The sequence below is a fragment of the Chlamydotis macqueenii genome, chromosome Z (assembly GCF_036417535.1).
Source record: "Chlamydotis macqueenii isolate bChlMac1 chromosome Z, bChlMac1.mat, whole genome shotgun sequence".
In the NCBI taxonomy this organism is placed as follows: Eukaryota; Metazoa; Chordata; class Aves; order Otidiformes; family Otididae; genus Chlamydotis; species Chlamydotis macqueenii.
This window is the reverse complement of record NC_141593.1, coordinates 9,398,572-9,411,595: the sequence shown is the minus strand read 5'-3', so window position 1 is coordinate 9,411,595 and position 13,024 is coordinate 9,398,572. Positions and strand designations below refer to the sequence as shown.

The following is a 13,024-nucleotide window of genomic DNA, read 5'->3' as shown; positions in this document are numbered from 1 at the left end:
ATCAGAACTTCATTTTCTTTTAAAGCAGAGACAGTTTACAAGGAACTATGTCAGAAAGAACTTAGATGAGAAGGTTGAGGCTACAAGCCTTGCCTTCAGCTATGTGTGCTGCATTCTCTTCCTCCCAGAAGCCTAAACACTTGCTCCAAAGAGCCAATGTTTCAGCTCACAAGGAAATCACGAGTTGCTCCTCTTCTTACACAACAAGTAATTTCAGTAATAAACTTCCCAGTGACAGGGTGACAGTCAATCACCAGTTCATGTTCATGGAAAGAGGGATGGCTCCAGACCAACATTAGACAGCTCCGTTGTCAAGACAGCTGAGATGTCAGATAACTTTTCCCCTTTACACACTAGACTGTAGTTTAAGAGCACTGCCTACTACATCTATAAAACACTGTGCTCACCCTGAATTGTACCATCCAGAGGACTGTGCACTCAAAATATACGCTGAGAGCACAAGATACAACTGGTACTGATTGTAGTGCTGCAGGGCCAAAGCCTGCATTCTCCCTTGCAACTGGAAGCAGAGTGTGAGACTGATAGATGAACTAACTTTTTTTCCACAGCAGATGGCCAGTCCTGACAGTTGCTGGACAAATGCCAGTGGGTGCACAAATGTTCCACCAGTGCTTAGAGCATGATACAAATTGCTCACACTGCCAGGGGCTTGGTAGCAAAAACTACACAATGGGCAGAGGATAAGAGATGAGCCTTACAATGACAGACACCTTTGAAACATTTCAGCGCCTAGTGCAGAAAAAATACCATGAGCCTCAAAAACCATCATCCCTGTTCTTGGTGCTAAGAGTCAGCTAAGAGCTGGAAAAAGAATCATACAGTGTTTTGGGTTGGAAGGGACCTTTAAAGGCCATCTAGTCCAACCCCCCTGCAAGGGGGACATCTCCAACTTGATCAGGTTGCTCAGAGCCCCATCCAACCTGGCCTTGAATCTTGAGAAGCTATGTAAGTCTTGGATGCATTCTGGCTAAGATCTTACTTTGGGGTTTTTTTTATTTGGGGTTTTTGGGGTGGTTTTTTGGGGGTTTTTTTTTGTTGTTTGTTTTGATTTTTATTTTAAGTAAAAGCAAATTAATTAAAAAAAAAAATCACACACAACTTTACTTGAGATGGGTTTGCTTCAATTAGCTACTTTTCCACATTCCGTACTTTTCAGTCACAAGCAATTGCCAGAAAGGCAGTTCTTATAACACCAAGTTATTTATATACTCTACTAATGACAACGTTCAGGCACACTGAGCATTAATGTTTCACTAACTGAACTGCACGCTCCTCACAGTGTTTAAGTGCACCTACCACAGAATAGCTCTAACAACACACTTGACCTCTTCTAAAGCCAAATTTGTCTAGATACAAAGAAGTGAATGTTCTCTGCTCAGGAACAAAATGTCTGACTGCACAATCCTGAAATAGTAATAATAGTTTCTTAAACTGCCACTACTCTAAACATTCTAGCACTCCAAGACCTTAAAATCTTCCCCATGTATTCTGATCCTGTTAGAAAGAAGCCCAGCAAGAAATGAACACCAGCCATTTGATCTGCACTGAACTATTTTAACTGAACTGAGAATGAGCAAAACTTGATTATAAAACTCAGGTTGCTCCCAAATAAAAGACTTTCTCTCCATTGTCAGCACCCTGGGTAAGTTATTGAAATGCACTCACCAAACGGTAATTCAAATCTTGTGTCCAGCAAAATTTTATGAGGAGTTGGGTTCTTCGTTCCACAGATTTCATCATGTTTCATTACAACTTCTGCCTCCAGTGTAGACCACTCCCCAGGACCTTCCTGTGAATTATAAGCCACAGGTGAAGTTTCAAGTCTGGCAGGTCCTTACGCAGCACCTGCACACATTTACTAAGACAAAAGACTCCAGGAAGAGCCTTACAGTATTATCAAGGCCTGGTACCCGATTTTAACACCAAATAACATCCATTTAGCACATGCTGGCAGCTTTTCTTCCAAATCTCAAAGGCCTTTACCAAGACAAGCAGCAAACACCTAGCAGAACTACTGCCTTCTCAGCAGAACGGTAAAAATAAGTCCTCAAAGGCAGGCATCAAGGAGTGCCTGGACAGCCAGAGAAACTGAGCACCAGTTAGACTCTCCACAGTGCTGGGCATCTCTGCTCTTTTCCTTTTGTAGAAAATATAAGCTCTCTCCCTGCTAAAATGTAATAATCTTAAATAAATGCTCTGAAATTCGAGGTAAAAAAAACCAAACATGTCCTATTTAGCTGCAGGAACTGCCAAATTGAGTAATTAGGGCAGTTACAGACATTGACAAAATCCCATTTCCTACTTTTTTTCAATTCATATTAGCACCACTAGACACCCTCTAACACTGCAACCAGAAGTTTTAAGAAGATGATGTAGATATGCTCTCGGCCTGCCTCAGACACTGGCTTGTCTCTGTCTTTAGCAGGAACTCAGAAATTTGAGCATCAGGCTAAGCAGTCAGTTCTTAAGACTTCAGATACTTGTCAATCACATGGGTTCCTTAACAGATTAAGCCCTGTTTTTTGAGTCCACATGAGTGAAACAACCAAAGGCCCCTACTTAAGCTCAGTTTTGGTCTCACTATAGGCAACCTCCTTCAAAAACAAAAACGTGATGCCAACAGCCCTCTCCCCTCACCCAGCCTTCTTAACTTCGCAAGTGGAAGTTTTGCTGAGAAGTACAGTCCTGAGCTGCACCAGGCCAGATCTGTAACACCTTAACTATCAACACTGGAGCTGTCAAAATAAAGCTTCTGTGTCAGCTTAACCTCATCGGACTGGTGAATGGCCTTCAGAGCAATCCACACGGTTCCAACCAGGGTGTCCCAGATCAGTCCTTTGTTCCATACTTCAACAATTAGGCCCAGGTCCAGCCGACTGATCTCACTGCAAAAAAAAACAAAAGGTAGTACGGGTGAGAAAAAAAGCAGAATACAATCTAATTTTGCTTTAGGTTCTGCGTTACCACTATGATTATACTAGTGAACTCTTTCCATACAGCTGTGTCAAGCTACAGAGAGCTTCTGAAAGCATGTGGTCAAGGTGGTTCATACTGACAGAGAACACTAGTTTCTAATTACTGATTTCTCACAGTTTAACACTAACTACACAAAGATTGCAAACTAAAACCCTGAACTATGTCATGTATGGACCACCAATTGAGAACTTGTCTGTGCAGCTATGTACGCAGAAGGAAGAAATCTGTGTTGGGCCAAAACCTAGAGGTGAGCTGTTCTTTGCCATGAGGCACCTCATTTCTAACAAAATGAGTCTCCTTTCCCTTCGCAGCACAGCAACACAAGCATACTCTGGTAGGTCCAAACACAGAATCATAGAATGGTTAGAGTTGGAAGGGACCTTCAAAGGTCATCTAGTCCAACCCCCCTGCAAGGAGCAGGGACATCCCTGACTAGATCAGGTTGCTCAGAGCAACCTGCCAATACATATCTGTGAGTGGAGCTGCAGCATGCCAAACCCAGCACAGCTGCATCAGCAGCATCACCTATTGCTGAGGGCTGCCTTGCACACCTTCTGCTCCAGAACTAGCTTCTTCCTGCGTGACACTGCAAGGCTTTGAGCCACACGAATCTCTGGCAGCAAGCAGCAACACAGACCTGCGACCACCGAGTGCCAAGTTCTTGGAAACACTTACCTGAAGGTTTTCATTAACATCTTCCCTCTCAGTAAGGAAAGGATGCATCTCAAATTTGCTTATTCCCAGTCCTTCATAGCATTTATGCCTCCCTCTTCCACACTGGTTTATAACATGCCTACTTAAGTGTAGCATAACATATGCACAGCCTGAATGCTGGTAAAAACAAAGAGGTGGAGAAGAATCCCGAGCTGTCTGTCTCACTCTTATCATGAAGAAAGGTTATTGTTCCTACCTCTCTGAACTCAAGACTTCCCTTTAGTGCAATCGCTAATCCCCAAAAGTAGGTATCTTGGACAAACAGCTTATTGTGAGTTTACTGGTAGTATCCTGAAGTTGAGTCTGCAGCTCCCTCAGTTTGGATATGGCTACTGAATACGGCCAAACTAACAACTAGCCACCTGCATCACCACCTCTCTGCCCTCCCACTGCTTGCCTTTTTGAAAATGATATCTATCTGATTGCACAGACTTGCAATAATAACAGGAATGACTGATTTTCTGCTGGCTGGACTAGTATGAGGCCAGAAACGGAAGGGAAGGGAGAAATACTCTATTTTCAGGCGTTCTTTGCTTCAAAATACATTGACAGAGCAAGACATTGACCATAAGACACACAATGGGCTTCTCTACAGAGCTCCACAGGACAGATCACCAGACAAAAATTAATTAAAAAAAAAAAAGAAAAAACAAATTTCAGTACAGTTGCTTTGATTGCCTTTGTGTCTCCCTTTCTCCACCTTCTGGTTAGATACAGAATAGCAGCAAAGAACAAAAGAGCTGAGATTGGAATTGGGTGTCCCTCCCTTTCCACACGCATACAGAATTTAAATGAAAGACGTTTCTAACAGCTTCAACGCCGATTTAATCGCCATGCTCTGAGCATCAGTTTGCACTCTCACTCAAGAGGTGTTTGCTGCAAATATGCAGTCTTTTTAAAGCTGACTCAAAATTAGAAGATATCCTCAAAGAATACATGAAAGTGCTTTACTGTAAAGCAAATAAGCAAATCACAAACAACCCCACAGCTCTAAATTCCGAAGCGCCATGTCTTAGTAGGAGTGTGGAAGCAAAACCAACAAACACAGGTAGAAAGCATTTTCTTAGTTGTAGTCTACTCTTCTACTACACCTCCTAAAAAAGGTAAACACGAACACAGAGAGTAAAAGCATCCTTCCCTCAGGGAAAAACGACTGTGTTCAAAGCCTTTTCCAACTCCAGAAAGAAAAAGAGCAAGCCAGTGAATAGTAGTATTGGAATACCAATTTTATTTCTCCTAGGACAACTTAATGTACACAGGATCATGCAAAACACGTTCCCTGCCATGTGTAATATTTTTATTGTAAAGAAACATCAGAACAACTGCGCTGTTGCCTACCTAAAGCACAGACAATAATGGCAAGGTAGATCAGCTAATATTCTGCTTTCATATCCCCTAGCAACTAATTATGGAGTGGCACAGTGACCTTACAGCATGCTAGCTCAGCTCCTAGTTGACAGCAGAGACCAGTTCCAGGAGCTGTTTGAGGGGAAGGAGGAGGAGCTGTCACAAACAAGTGCCATTCTTAAATCACTGGTGAGCAACCTCCTCTGTATCTAGCTATGTTTAAAGCTAGTTCCTGTCCACAGGACAAGCACAAATCACAGGAAGAATGAGTTAGTAGTTTGGGTATTGGCATGCGATTTGGCAGACAAGTACAATTCCCTGTTCCAACCTTACCAGTCATGCATGTTTTGTGTCACTGACAGCCACAGCCTCTGCCTGACCAGGAACTGCAGAGCTGAGACGATGTTGGCGTTCAGGAGCACATGTGTCTCACCAAAGGACAGGCTCCAGACTCTCCGCACAGAAGTGCACACCTCATGTGCTGCTCCAAAAGCAGAGCAGATGGGAGTATAGCTATGCTGGAAACACTGTACTGACCCAGGCGAACTCCTCAGAGACAAAAGCTTCTCACTTTTGGCAGAGGAGAACCAACTGCTGCTGGATTGGGAAACATACTGACAAAATGTCCTGTGGGTCTCTTGTTTCAGATACTATGTAAACACCTCAGATACACTCAATAACAGCAGCACTACCTTTGACTCTACAGAACGAACACAACATTCTCCCTGCAATAGTAGTGTCCACGCCAATTTCGGAAAAAAAAGCACCTGGAGTCCAGGATTCAGAAAATTTATTTCACTTTGTCTTACAAAGCTATAGAAACAGAAGCAGATGCAATATATCAATGAGTCATTCATCCAACAGTAAAAAAACCACCATTCTAAAAAATACTGGGAAATCCCTGGCTATGTGTCAGGACCAGAGCAAATCAGAAGTGCCAGCTGTACCAGAAACCCTGGGAGAGCTGGAACTGGTTCTGCTGCTCCTGGCAGGCACTGGCAGCCCCTCAAGCTGCAGCAGGGGAGCTGGAAAACACATTCACGGGCACCAGGCCAGTGGCAGAGAACATCAGCACACAAGAGCAGCTCCCACGCTGAGGTGATCAGGATCAGCGTGTCAAGGCCTTGAGTGTACCAACAGCAGCCCTTAACTGCCCTGACCAGCCTCACCAGTGGCCTCCACTCTTCCTGTGGCCCAGGAGATCCATTTAAGCTCAGCTATGGGCCTTCAGTCCTTGCCTAAGCTATGTTGTAGGCATGCTTGTCTCCAGCTTAGCTGCAGCTCTGTCCATGCCAGGCCATGGACTCCATTAATCCAGCCTCAACCCACAGACCAACTTCCCAGCTCAGCCTCAGACTTGCCTCATCACTGTGGACCTGACTGGCAACTGCTGGACTATGTCTGACTCTGATTATCATCACCAGGCACAACTCGGAGCCTGACTTGCTAACTTGCACTCCCATTACTACAAAGTTGTCTGACGACCTGACCTCTCAGCAGACACTGGCCTGATCCTTAGACCTGCCCCACTTGTGCTGATCAGGTACTGTGGGACTGGGCCCTGGCTGGTGAGGACCTCGCCCTACCAGCCATCCTACCACACTCTGCTTCTGGTCTCCCGTCCCTGCGAGAGCAGCTGGCCCTCACTGCACCCTGATACACAGGTCTAACAGCAGGAATCCAGGCAGACTGGTACTATTAAAGGACATAGGTTACTCCAGCCAATCTGTGGTACCAGTAGAGACAATCTCCCAACACACATCTCCATCAGCACAGGTCAGCGTGTACAACAGAAAAGCAAACTATTTAGGTTGTCAACAGGCTCATGCATTTTACATACTGAAGTACTCCAATTTATACAACACAAGAGCAGCTCCACAAACATCAGTGCTGTGGATGGACTCCACCACAAGCACCGCATCGCCACGCAACACCATACTTACAACATGAAGTCCTGTTCCCAGCATGGCTGGTCACCTCGCACGGCTACCGTCGTGCTCTTCACATTTTGCACTTTCAGGGTCACATATGTATTGAATTTATCTGGAGAACAAAAGGCACAAAGTTATCTCTTTGAGTATACCCTTTCATCACATAAGCACAACATTGCAAGGTTTTCAGCCCATACACTGCATCCCAGGACACACAACAAAAAGCCCATGTAGGAAGATATCATCACCGGGTTAAGGAGCCAAATGTGCAAGATGTTTTTCATCTGCCATCAAATTTTCAGTTACCATTATTTAAAAATTCATGCACAAACAAAAACAGGCAACTAAGCACTTGCATTAAGTCAGGGAGAAAGAAATAGCATAAAATCCTGAAGAACAGACACTTTGTGTGTAAGATCCTGCTTACTGAAAAGCAGACAGGAGGAAGAAGAGACAGCTTGAAGGAACAGGGCACATCATGCAGATCATGCAGAGCGAAAAACAAACTTGCAAAACATACAAGCAAGAAGCAGTTGGGCTGATCATCTCTTCCCTTCTGACCCAACAGTTCTCCTAGTTCCAACCTGGTTTTCAACCCATGAGTCCACAAAGAACTTTACAGACCAGTCAGAGGCAGAAGGAAAACACAGTGATCTATGCTAAATGTGCTAAAACTGATCTGCGTTGCTTAAACCAGCTGACCTAGAAGAACCATGTTACACTCACAACATAAACTTTGTTTAGATGTTTTGCTTTTTATTTTAAATCTGAAGAAAAAGCCCGGAACAACTTTTTTCGCTAGGTGCTGCTATCTCTTCGCTAAACTCAAAGTGGCCAAGCACAGACACATACAAAGTTCAAATATCAGAACCTGAGAAGGAATAAACTCCCTTTTAAGGGGAGTTATCACCTCAGACCTATCTATCAGTTTCATCAAGCCTGGAACAAGACATGCACTAAGTAGCTAGAAAGCAGTGTATATATTTTAATACTTCAATATTCTGCTGCATCTATTCCCAGCATAAGTCCACAGATCACAGTCCATTTTAATACTGCCAAAATTCTCACACATCATTGCTGTGGGCTACTATCGCACGTCCCAACATCTAGTTTCAAACAGCCTAACAGAAAGGGAAGAAAGGGAAACTACACAATCCAGATGCTCAGGAAGAAGTGGGAGTCACTGAAAGCCAGATTCCCTCATATCTAGCTACACCACTCGCATCCTCCTGGGACACTGGGCTTGTCAGCAAAACCACATGCTTCAGTTGAGTTGAGTCTAGACTACAGGACAAATATTTCACAGACGTGAGCAGGCTTCTTGATTAGAGAAAGGATAAAACCACATAGTCTCCTTTACAGTTGGAGTACTCTGCTTTGCTTCTCTGGAAATTCAAGGTTGGTGCACACACAGATCTTGACCTGACATGCAGTATGGACAAGGAGACCTGGGAAGCTTTCAGCTATAATCTGAGGATGGCTATATCAAAAGAATAAAGCTGAACAAAGAAGTAATGAATACAGCTGTTCAATTGCTTTGGATCTAAACATCTGAGTAAATGTCATTCCAGAAGCAAACTGCTTACTCTTTTGTAAACTGTACATCAAATTTTATTCAATGAATGTATTTAGCTGCTAAGGGATTGCTTGCTAGCTGCTGAACCACAGTGAAATAGTTGCCTAGGCTGTAAATACCAGGTGTCACTAGCTCTTTGTTTTTATTTTATCATGCATACACAAAGCCTAGCAGATGAGACTTCAATCCCAAGCACAGCCATTATGGACTGCCACATTAGAGAATGAATCACTTCTGCCGCACCATCCAGCAGCCCCCATCAGGATCAAGGAGGCACTGAATCGAGACAGGCACATGCCAGTTCTGTTCAGTGGACATTTTCAGATCCTGTTTTTAACAGAGACAGAGGAAGTATGAGAAAAAAAAAGGGCAGGGTGGAGTGGGAATTGGTGACAGTAAAGGAACATCTTTCCTCACCCATCACCTGTTCAGGTGAGGTGAGCAGGTAGAGGTTTCTCAGCACTGTAACACCAGGTCACATCCTCAAGCTTTATACTAACTCAGCCTGCCTGGACTCTTGAGGTACCTTTTGTCACTCCTCAGGAGAACATGTAGGAGCAGAGAGGAGGCAGATGAAAATTAGAGGGAGCAGCACGAGCCAGAGCAAGAGAGCAAGTGTCACCATCGGTGCAAACAAGTAGTAGAGCATGGCTTACCTGGTGGTCCTTGGAGTTTAGCTTTTTTTACTGTAAAGAGAAAAAAAAAGAAACAAAAAAAAGAAGAGGCAGTTAGTTATTTTGTCCTGCTAAAGTTTCATTTGAGTCAGTGTCACAGGGCATTGTGGCAACTGGACAGTATCCCTGAGTAGAGGCCTGGTAGCTGGAAATTCTCACTCATTTTAACAGCTTAACAGATCTGGAGGCAAAACATCTTCTATACCCCACCTCATCTCTCTAAATTGATGTATTTGAAAAATAATTATAGGATTAATGTTTGCAAAGCAATTTCAAAACCAGTCCTTTGCAACCAGAACTTATTGCTGTTTTGCCAGACGTCATTTCATACTACCTCACTTACAAAGTTACAGACACCATATAAGAAATAAGCATTTCTTTAAAAACAAAGAATCTCTCCTCAACAGCGCAGAGCAGACTTTCAACCACAGCTTGAAAATAATCAAGCCTGAATAGTAGCTCTACAGTATGACATCCGTAAATGAAATTAACCTGCTACACCAAACAAGCAGCAGTCGCAACTCAAATGTCACTTTTCTGAGCTCTCCTCTGTTAATTTAATTCCAGGACAGTTATTTATCCAAAAAAAAAAAAGTTAGAACACAAAACAGCACTGGTTCTTATCTCACTGGATGGAGAAGGACCATGTCTACCTACGGGAGATTTTGTTAGCTCATATCCTCACTGGTATTGCTAAGTGTAAGCACTAAGAGAAGACATCTCTAGGCTCTAGCTATTTCTCAGTGGAAAACTGACACTAAGAAGAAAACATATTTAACAAGCTAGGAAGCAAGATACACTTGGGAGCCAAAAGATTTAAAAATCGGTGTAGTGAAGTTTCCTCCAGGTAGCAGAGCATTCAACACTAACTAAAGGCTCACTTAAATAAGTGTTCTAGAAAGAAACTTTAAAAAATAAAAATAAAATAAAGTAGTGGCCCTTACAGTTACATGCACAGAGCTGCAATGGAGCTGGAGAACACCCTTGCTATTTGAGAAATTCTCCTTTGCAAGCATTTACAGTTCAGGTAGGTGTTTGCAAGAAGGAAACGTCATACCATTGTGTTGTACGAGCCAGAGGCGTCTCAAACAGAAGTTAGAAGAGCTGTAGCTTTTACCTAGACTGCCAAGGCCCAGGAGCCTTTAGGTCCAAAATAGACAGGTTTATTTTTTCCCAGGTTCAGGGCCTGAAGCATTTCTGATGCTAAACCTAATGATGCAAGCAAAACATACAATGGTGGAGGCCAGTGTTTCTGCTGACTGAAGATGCACATTCCTTTTTAATCTCCAAATCAATCAGTCTGTTTAACCATTGAGAAACAGGCAGGGCAATCTACCTACTTTCTAGGTGCTTTTGGGTACCACATAAAAGCAAATATTTCAATAAATACTGCCCTGGAGTGAGCAGAAACAAGCATATCTCTGTTCCTCCCCTCTCCCCCACTTTGCAAGAGGCAGGGGACAAAGAAAGAAGTATATGTGCTTGAGAGAAGGAAAAGAGGAGAAGGAGGGCAGGGGATGCACATCAAGCTTCATTTGGTCTCTCTCTCTGTTCATAACAAGCTCCACTGCTGTTAGCAGGGAAGCGGAGGCAACTCCAATGTGAAAATTTGATATTGTTTGTCAGAAGAGCAGCCAGACACAGAGGCGAGAGAACTGTCTCTGCGCAAACAACATGCAAACTAAGAGACAGGTGCTGTCTGTACACTGTGGTCTCAACCTCTAAATATTAAGAGGTTAATTTGACAAAAGGCAGCACACTGGGCACTGCCTCGTCATGCTGAAAAAGGTGCTGTGTGGGGCTGCAGCAAGAGTTGACAGGGCTCACAGCAACAGGGGTACTCTGTGAGGCTGAACAATCACAAGCCTGGTATGGACCCACGTAACAAAAATCGAGTCTTGTATCTTTTGCAACTACCACGAATGAACTCCATGCCTCTAGACAGCCCACAACTGATAAATTACACCTTTAGCTGCAGAAGCAGGGCTTATAAATAGAGCTGGATCACAAACCTGGGAATCTCATCTCACCAGTATTTGCCCTATTTGTAAATTTATGCATTATGTCCAAAAAGTTTCCACGAAAAGTGAATTGGACATGTTTTTATTTTGTTATTCCACTGGAAAGCTCTTCCTAAGAGTGTGTAAATATCATCCCACTACATCTCAGGATCGGGGCTGGCCACGGGACCGCAGGTTCACCATACAACAGGGTGAGCGTCCAGGAGTTCAGAGACCATAGAAAGTGCCAAGACCCAGGCTGTCCATCAGCCCAGGGAATTCACGGGTCAGGTGCAACGCGCAGAACGTCATGCCACTGCCAAAGGACCACAACTTTGGAAAGGCACAGTAAGGTTAGCTTCCCTAGGGAAACTTTTGTACCCACACCTGCTCGTTCTGTCTGGTTAGAGTTCCTCTACACCAAGTGCTCAAGAAAGGACACAAAGGAGTAACGAAGTCATAAAGAAGCCTGACACATGAACAGTTAATCAATCATGGTGTTGCAACAAAGGCTGAAAACTCATTGGCATTCCAGGGGCAGGAGGACAGCCGGCTGAAATCAAGCCATGTGAAACAGTACATTTTATAAAATAAAACCTGTACCACAATAGAAAACCATTCTCTAGAGCAGTTAAGTTTTACAGATACAGTTGCTTCTGCATTGCCACAAAGTAAAAACCCAAAGACAAAGTCAATCACAAGGTCTACCTTGGGAGATTTCCTGACTCGCTCCCATTTATCCCACAGGCTCTGTGGAAACCACATTTCTAGACTACCTGGAAATGTTAAATTCTATTCAGTTTCAAGCGGCTTCTCTCAGTAAACTCACAGCACAGAAAGTCCAGCTATTCAGAGGCAAACACCGGACTACATTGAGCTGCAATCCTTCTACACCACTCCAACACCGTATGGGAAGGACAGCAGGGAGGGAATGAAAACGATATAAAATTAGAAAGGAAAGTGAGATTTAGAGCTTTGCACTGCCATGCGAGAGCACTGCATGACATGGTTGCACAGGGATGCACCTGCTCTCACTGTGCAAGCAAAGATTCATTTAACCACTAAAAAAAAAAAAGACTTTGGCATATCAGAGACACAGCTACTGTACCTCAGTTTGAGGAGCTATTGGAAACCACACGGGCTGCACTGAAATAACTGGACGCAGATCAGACAGACAGATACAAAAGCAATGAAAACTGATGTAAGCACACAAGTAATCCTGATGTTTTTTTCTCTGGGAATCTCTCAACATTTTGATTTTACTCTCAATAAAGAGACACGGAAACAAGTAAGCTGAAGTTTTGCCTGGAACGTGGGGGAAAAAAAAAAAGTGACAACAGGACTCCAGATGCTCTAGAGCCGTCAGTTACAAACTAGCCGTTTGTCAGAGAGTCAGGCAGACTTCTGAAGAGTAGGAAAAGAAAATAAAAGCCGCAGACTGCAAAATGAGGTCCAGAATCATTGTGGAAGGGTAAAAAACAGCAGAACATTTATCAGAGTACTCTTAAATTGAGAGGAATTCTTGCTATCCACTTATTTTTCAGTGTGAAGGATATTTTTTTCCTCACTAGGTGCCACATACACCAGCCAGAGAATTAAAATTGAGCACCCTAAATAACTGTAAGGTTCAGATAACCCATTGCTCAAATCTCGTACAGCGGGAACACCATCATATTCAGTCAAAGGGAATCTGGGTGTTCCAAAAATCTGCAGATTTGAGATCACCTTTAACATTTGCTTGCAAATCAGAGTGATACAGACACAGGGAGTGCCTGAGCAGATGGC

At 43.5% G+C, this 13,024-nt stretch overlaps 1 protein-coding gene across 2 annotated transcripts in view; it reads right to left on the bottom strand.

The window, feature by feature from the left end:
* The window catches only part of UNC13B (unc-13 homolog B), a 191,792-nt gene extending 182,549 nt beyond the window's left edge, over positions 1–9,243 (bottom strand). Inside the window, exons 1-4 of one of the 2 annotated variants that reach the window (XM_086770217.1) lie at positions 9,222–9,243; positions 7,002–7,101; positions 2,789–2,906; positions 1,687–1,810 (exon numbers count right to left, since the gene is read on the bottom strand). In XM_086770217.1, coding sequence (XP_086626343.1) covers positions 1,687–1,810; positions 2,789–2,906; positions 7,002–7,006 — 247 coding nt within the window. In that variant the 5' untranslated portion in view covers positions 7,007–7,101; positions 9,222–9,243. The remainder of the gene's footprint in view (positions 1–1,686; positions 1,811–2,788; positions 2,907–7,001; positions 7,102–9,221) is intronic. The other variant, XM_086770216.1, reaches the window with a different exon arrangement.
* Positions 9,244–13,024: the final 3,781 nt, after the last annotated feature.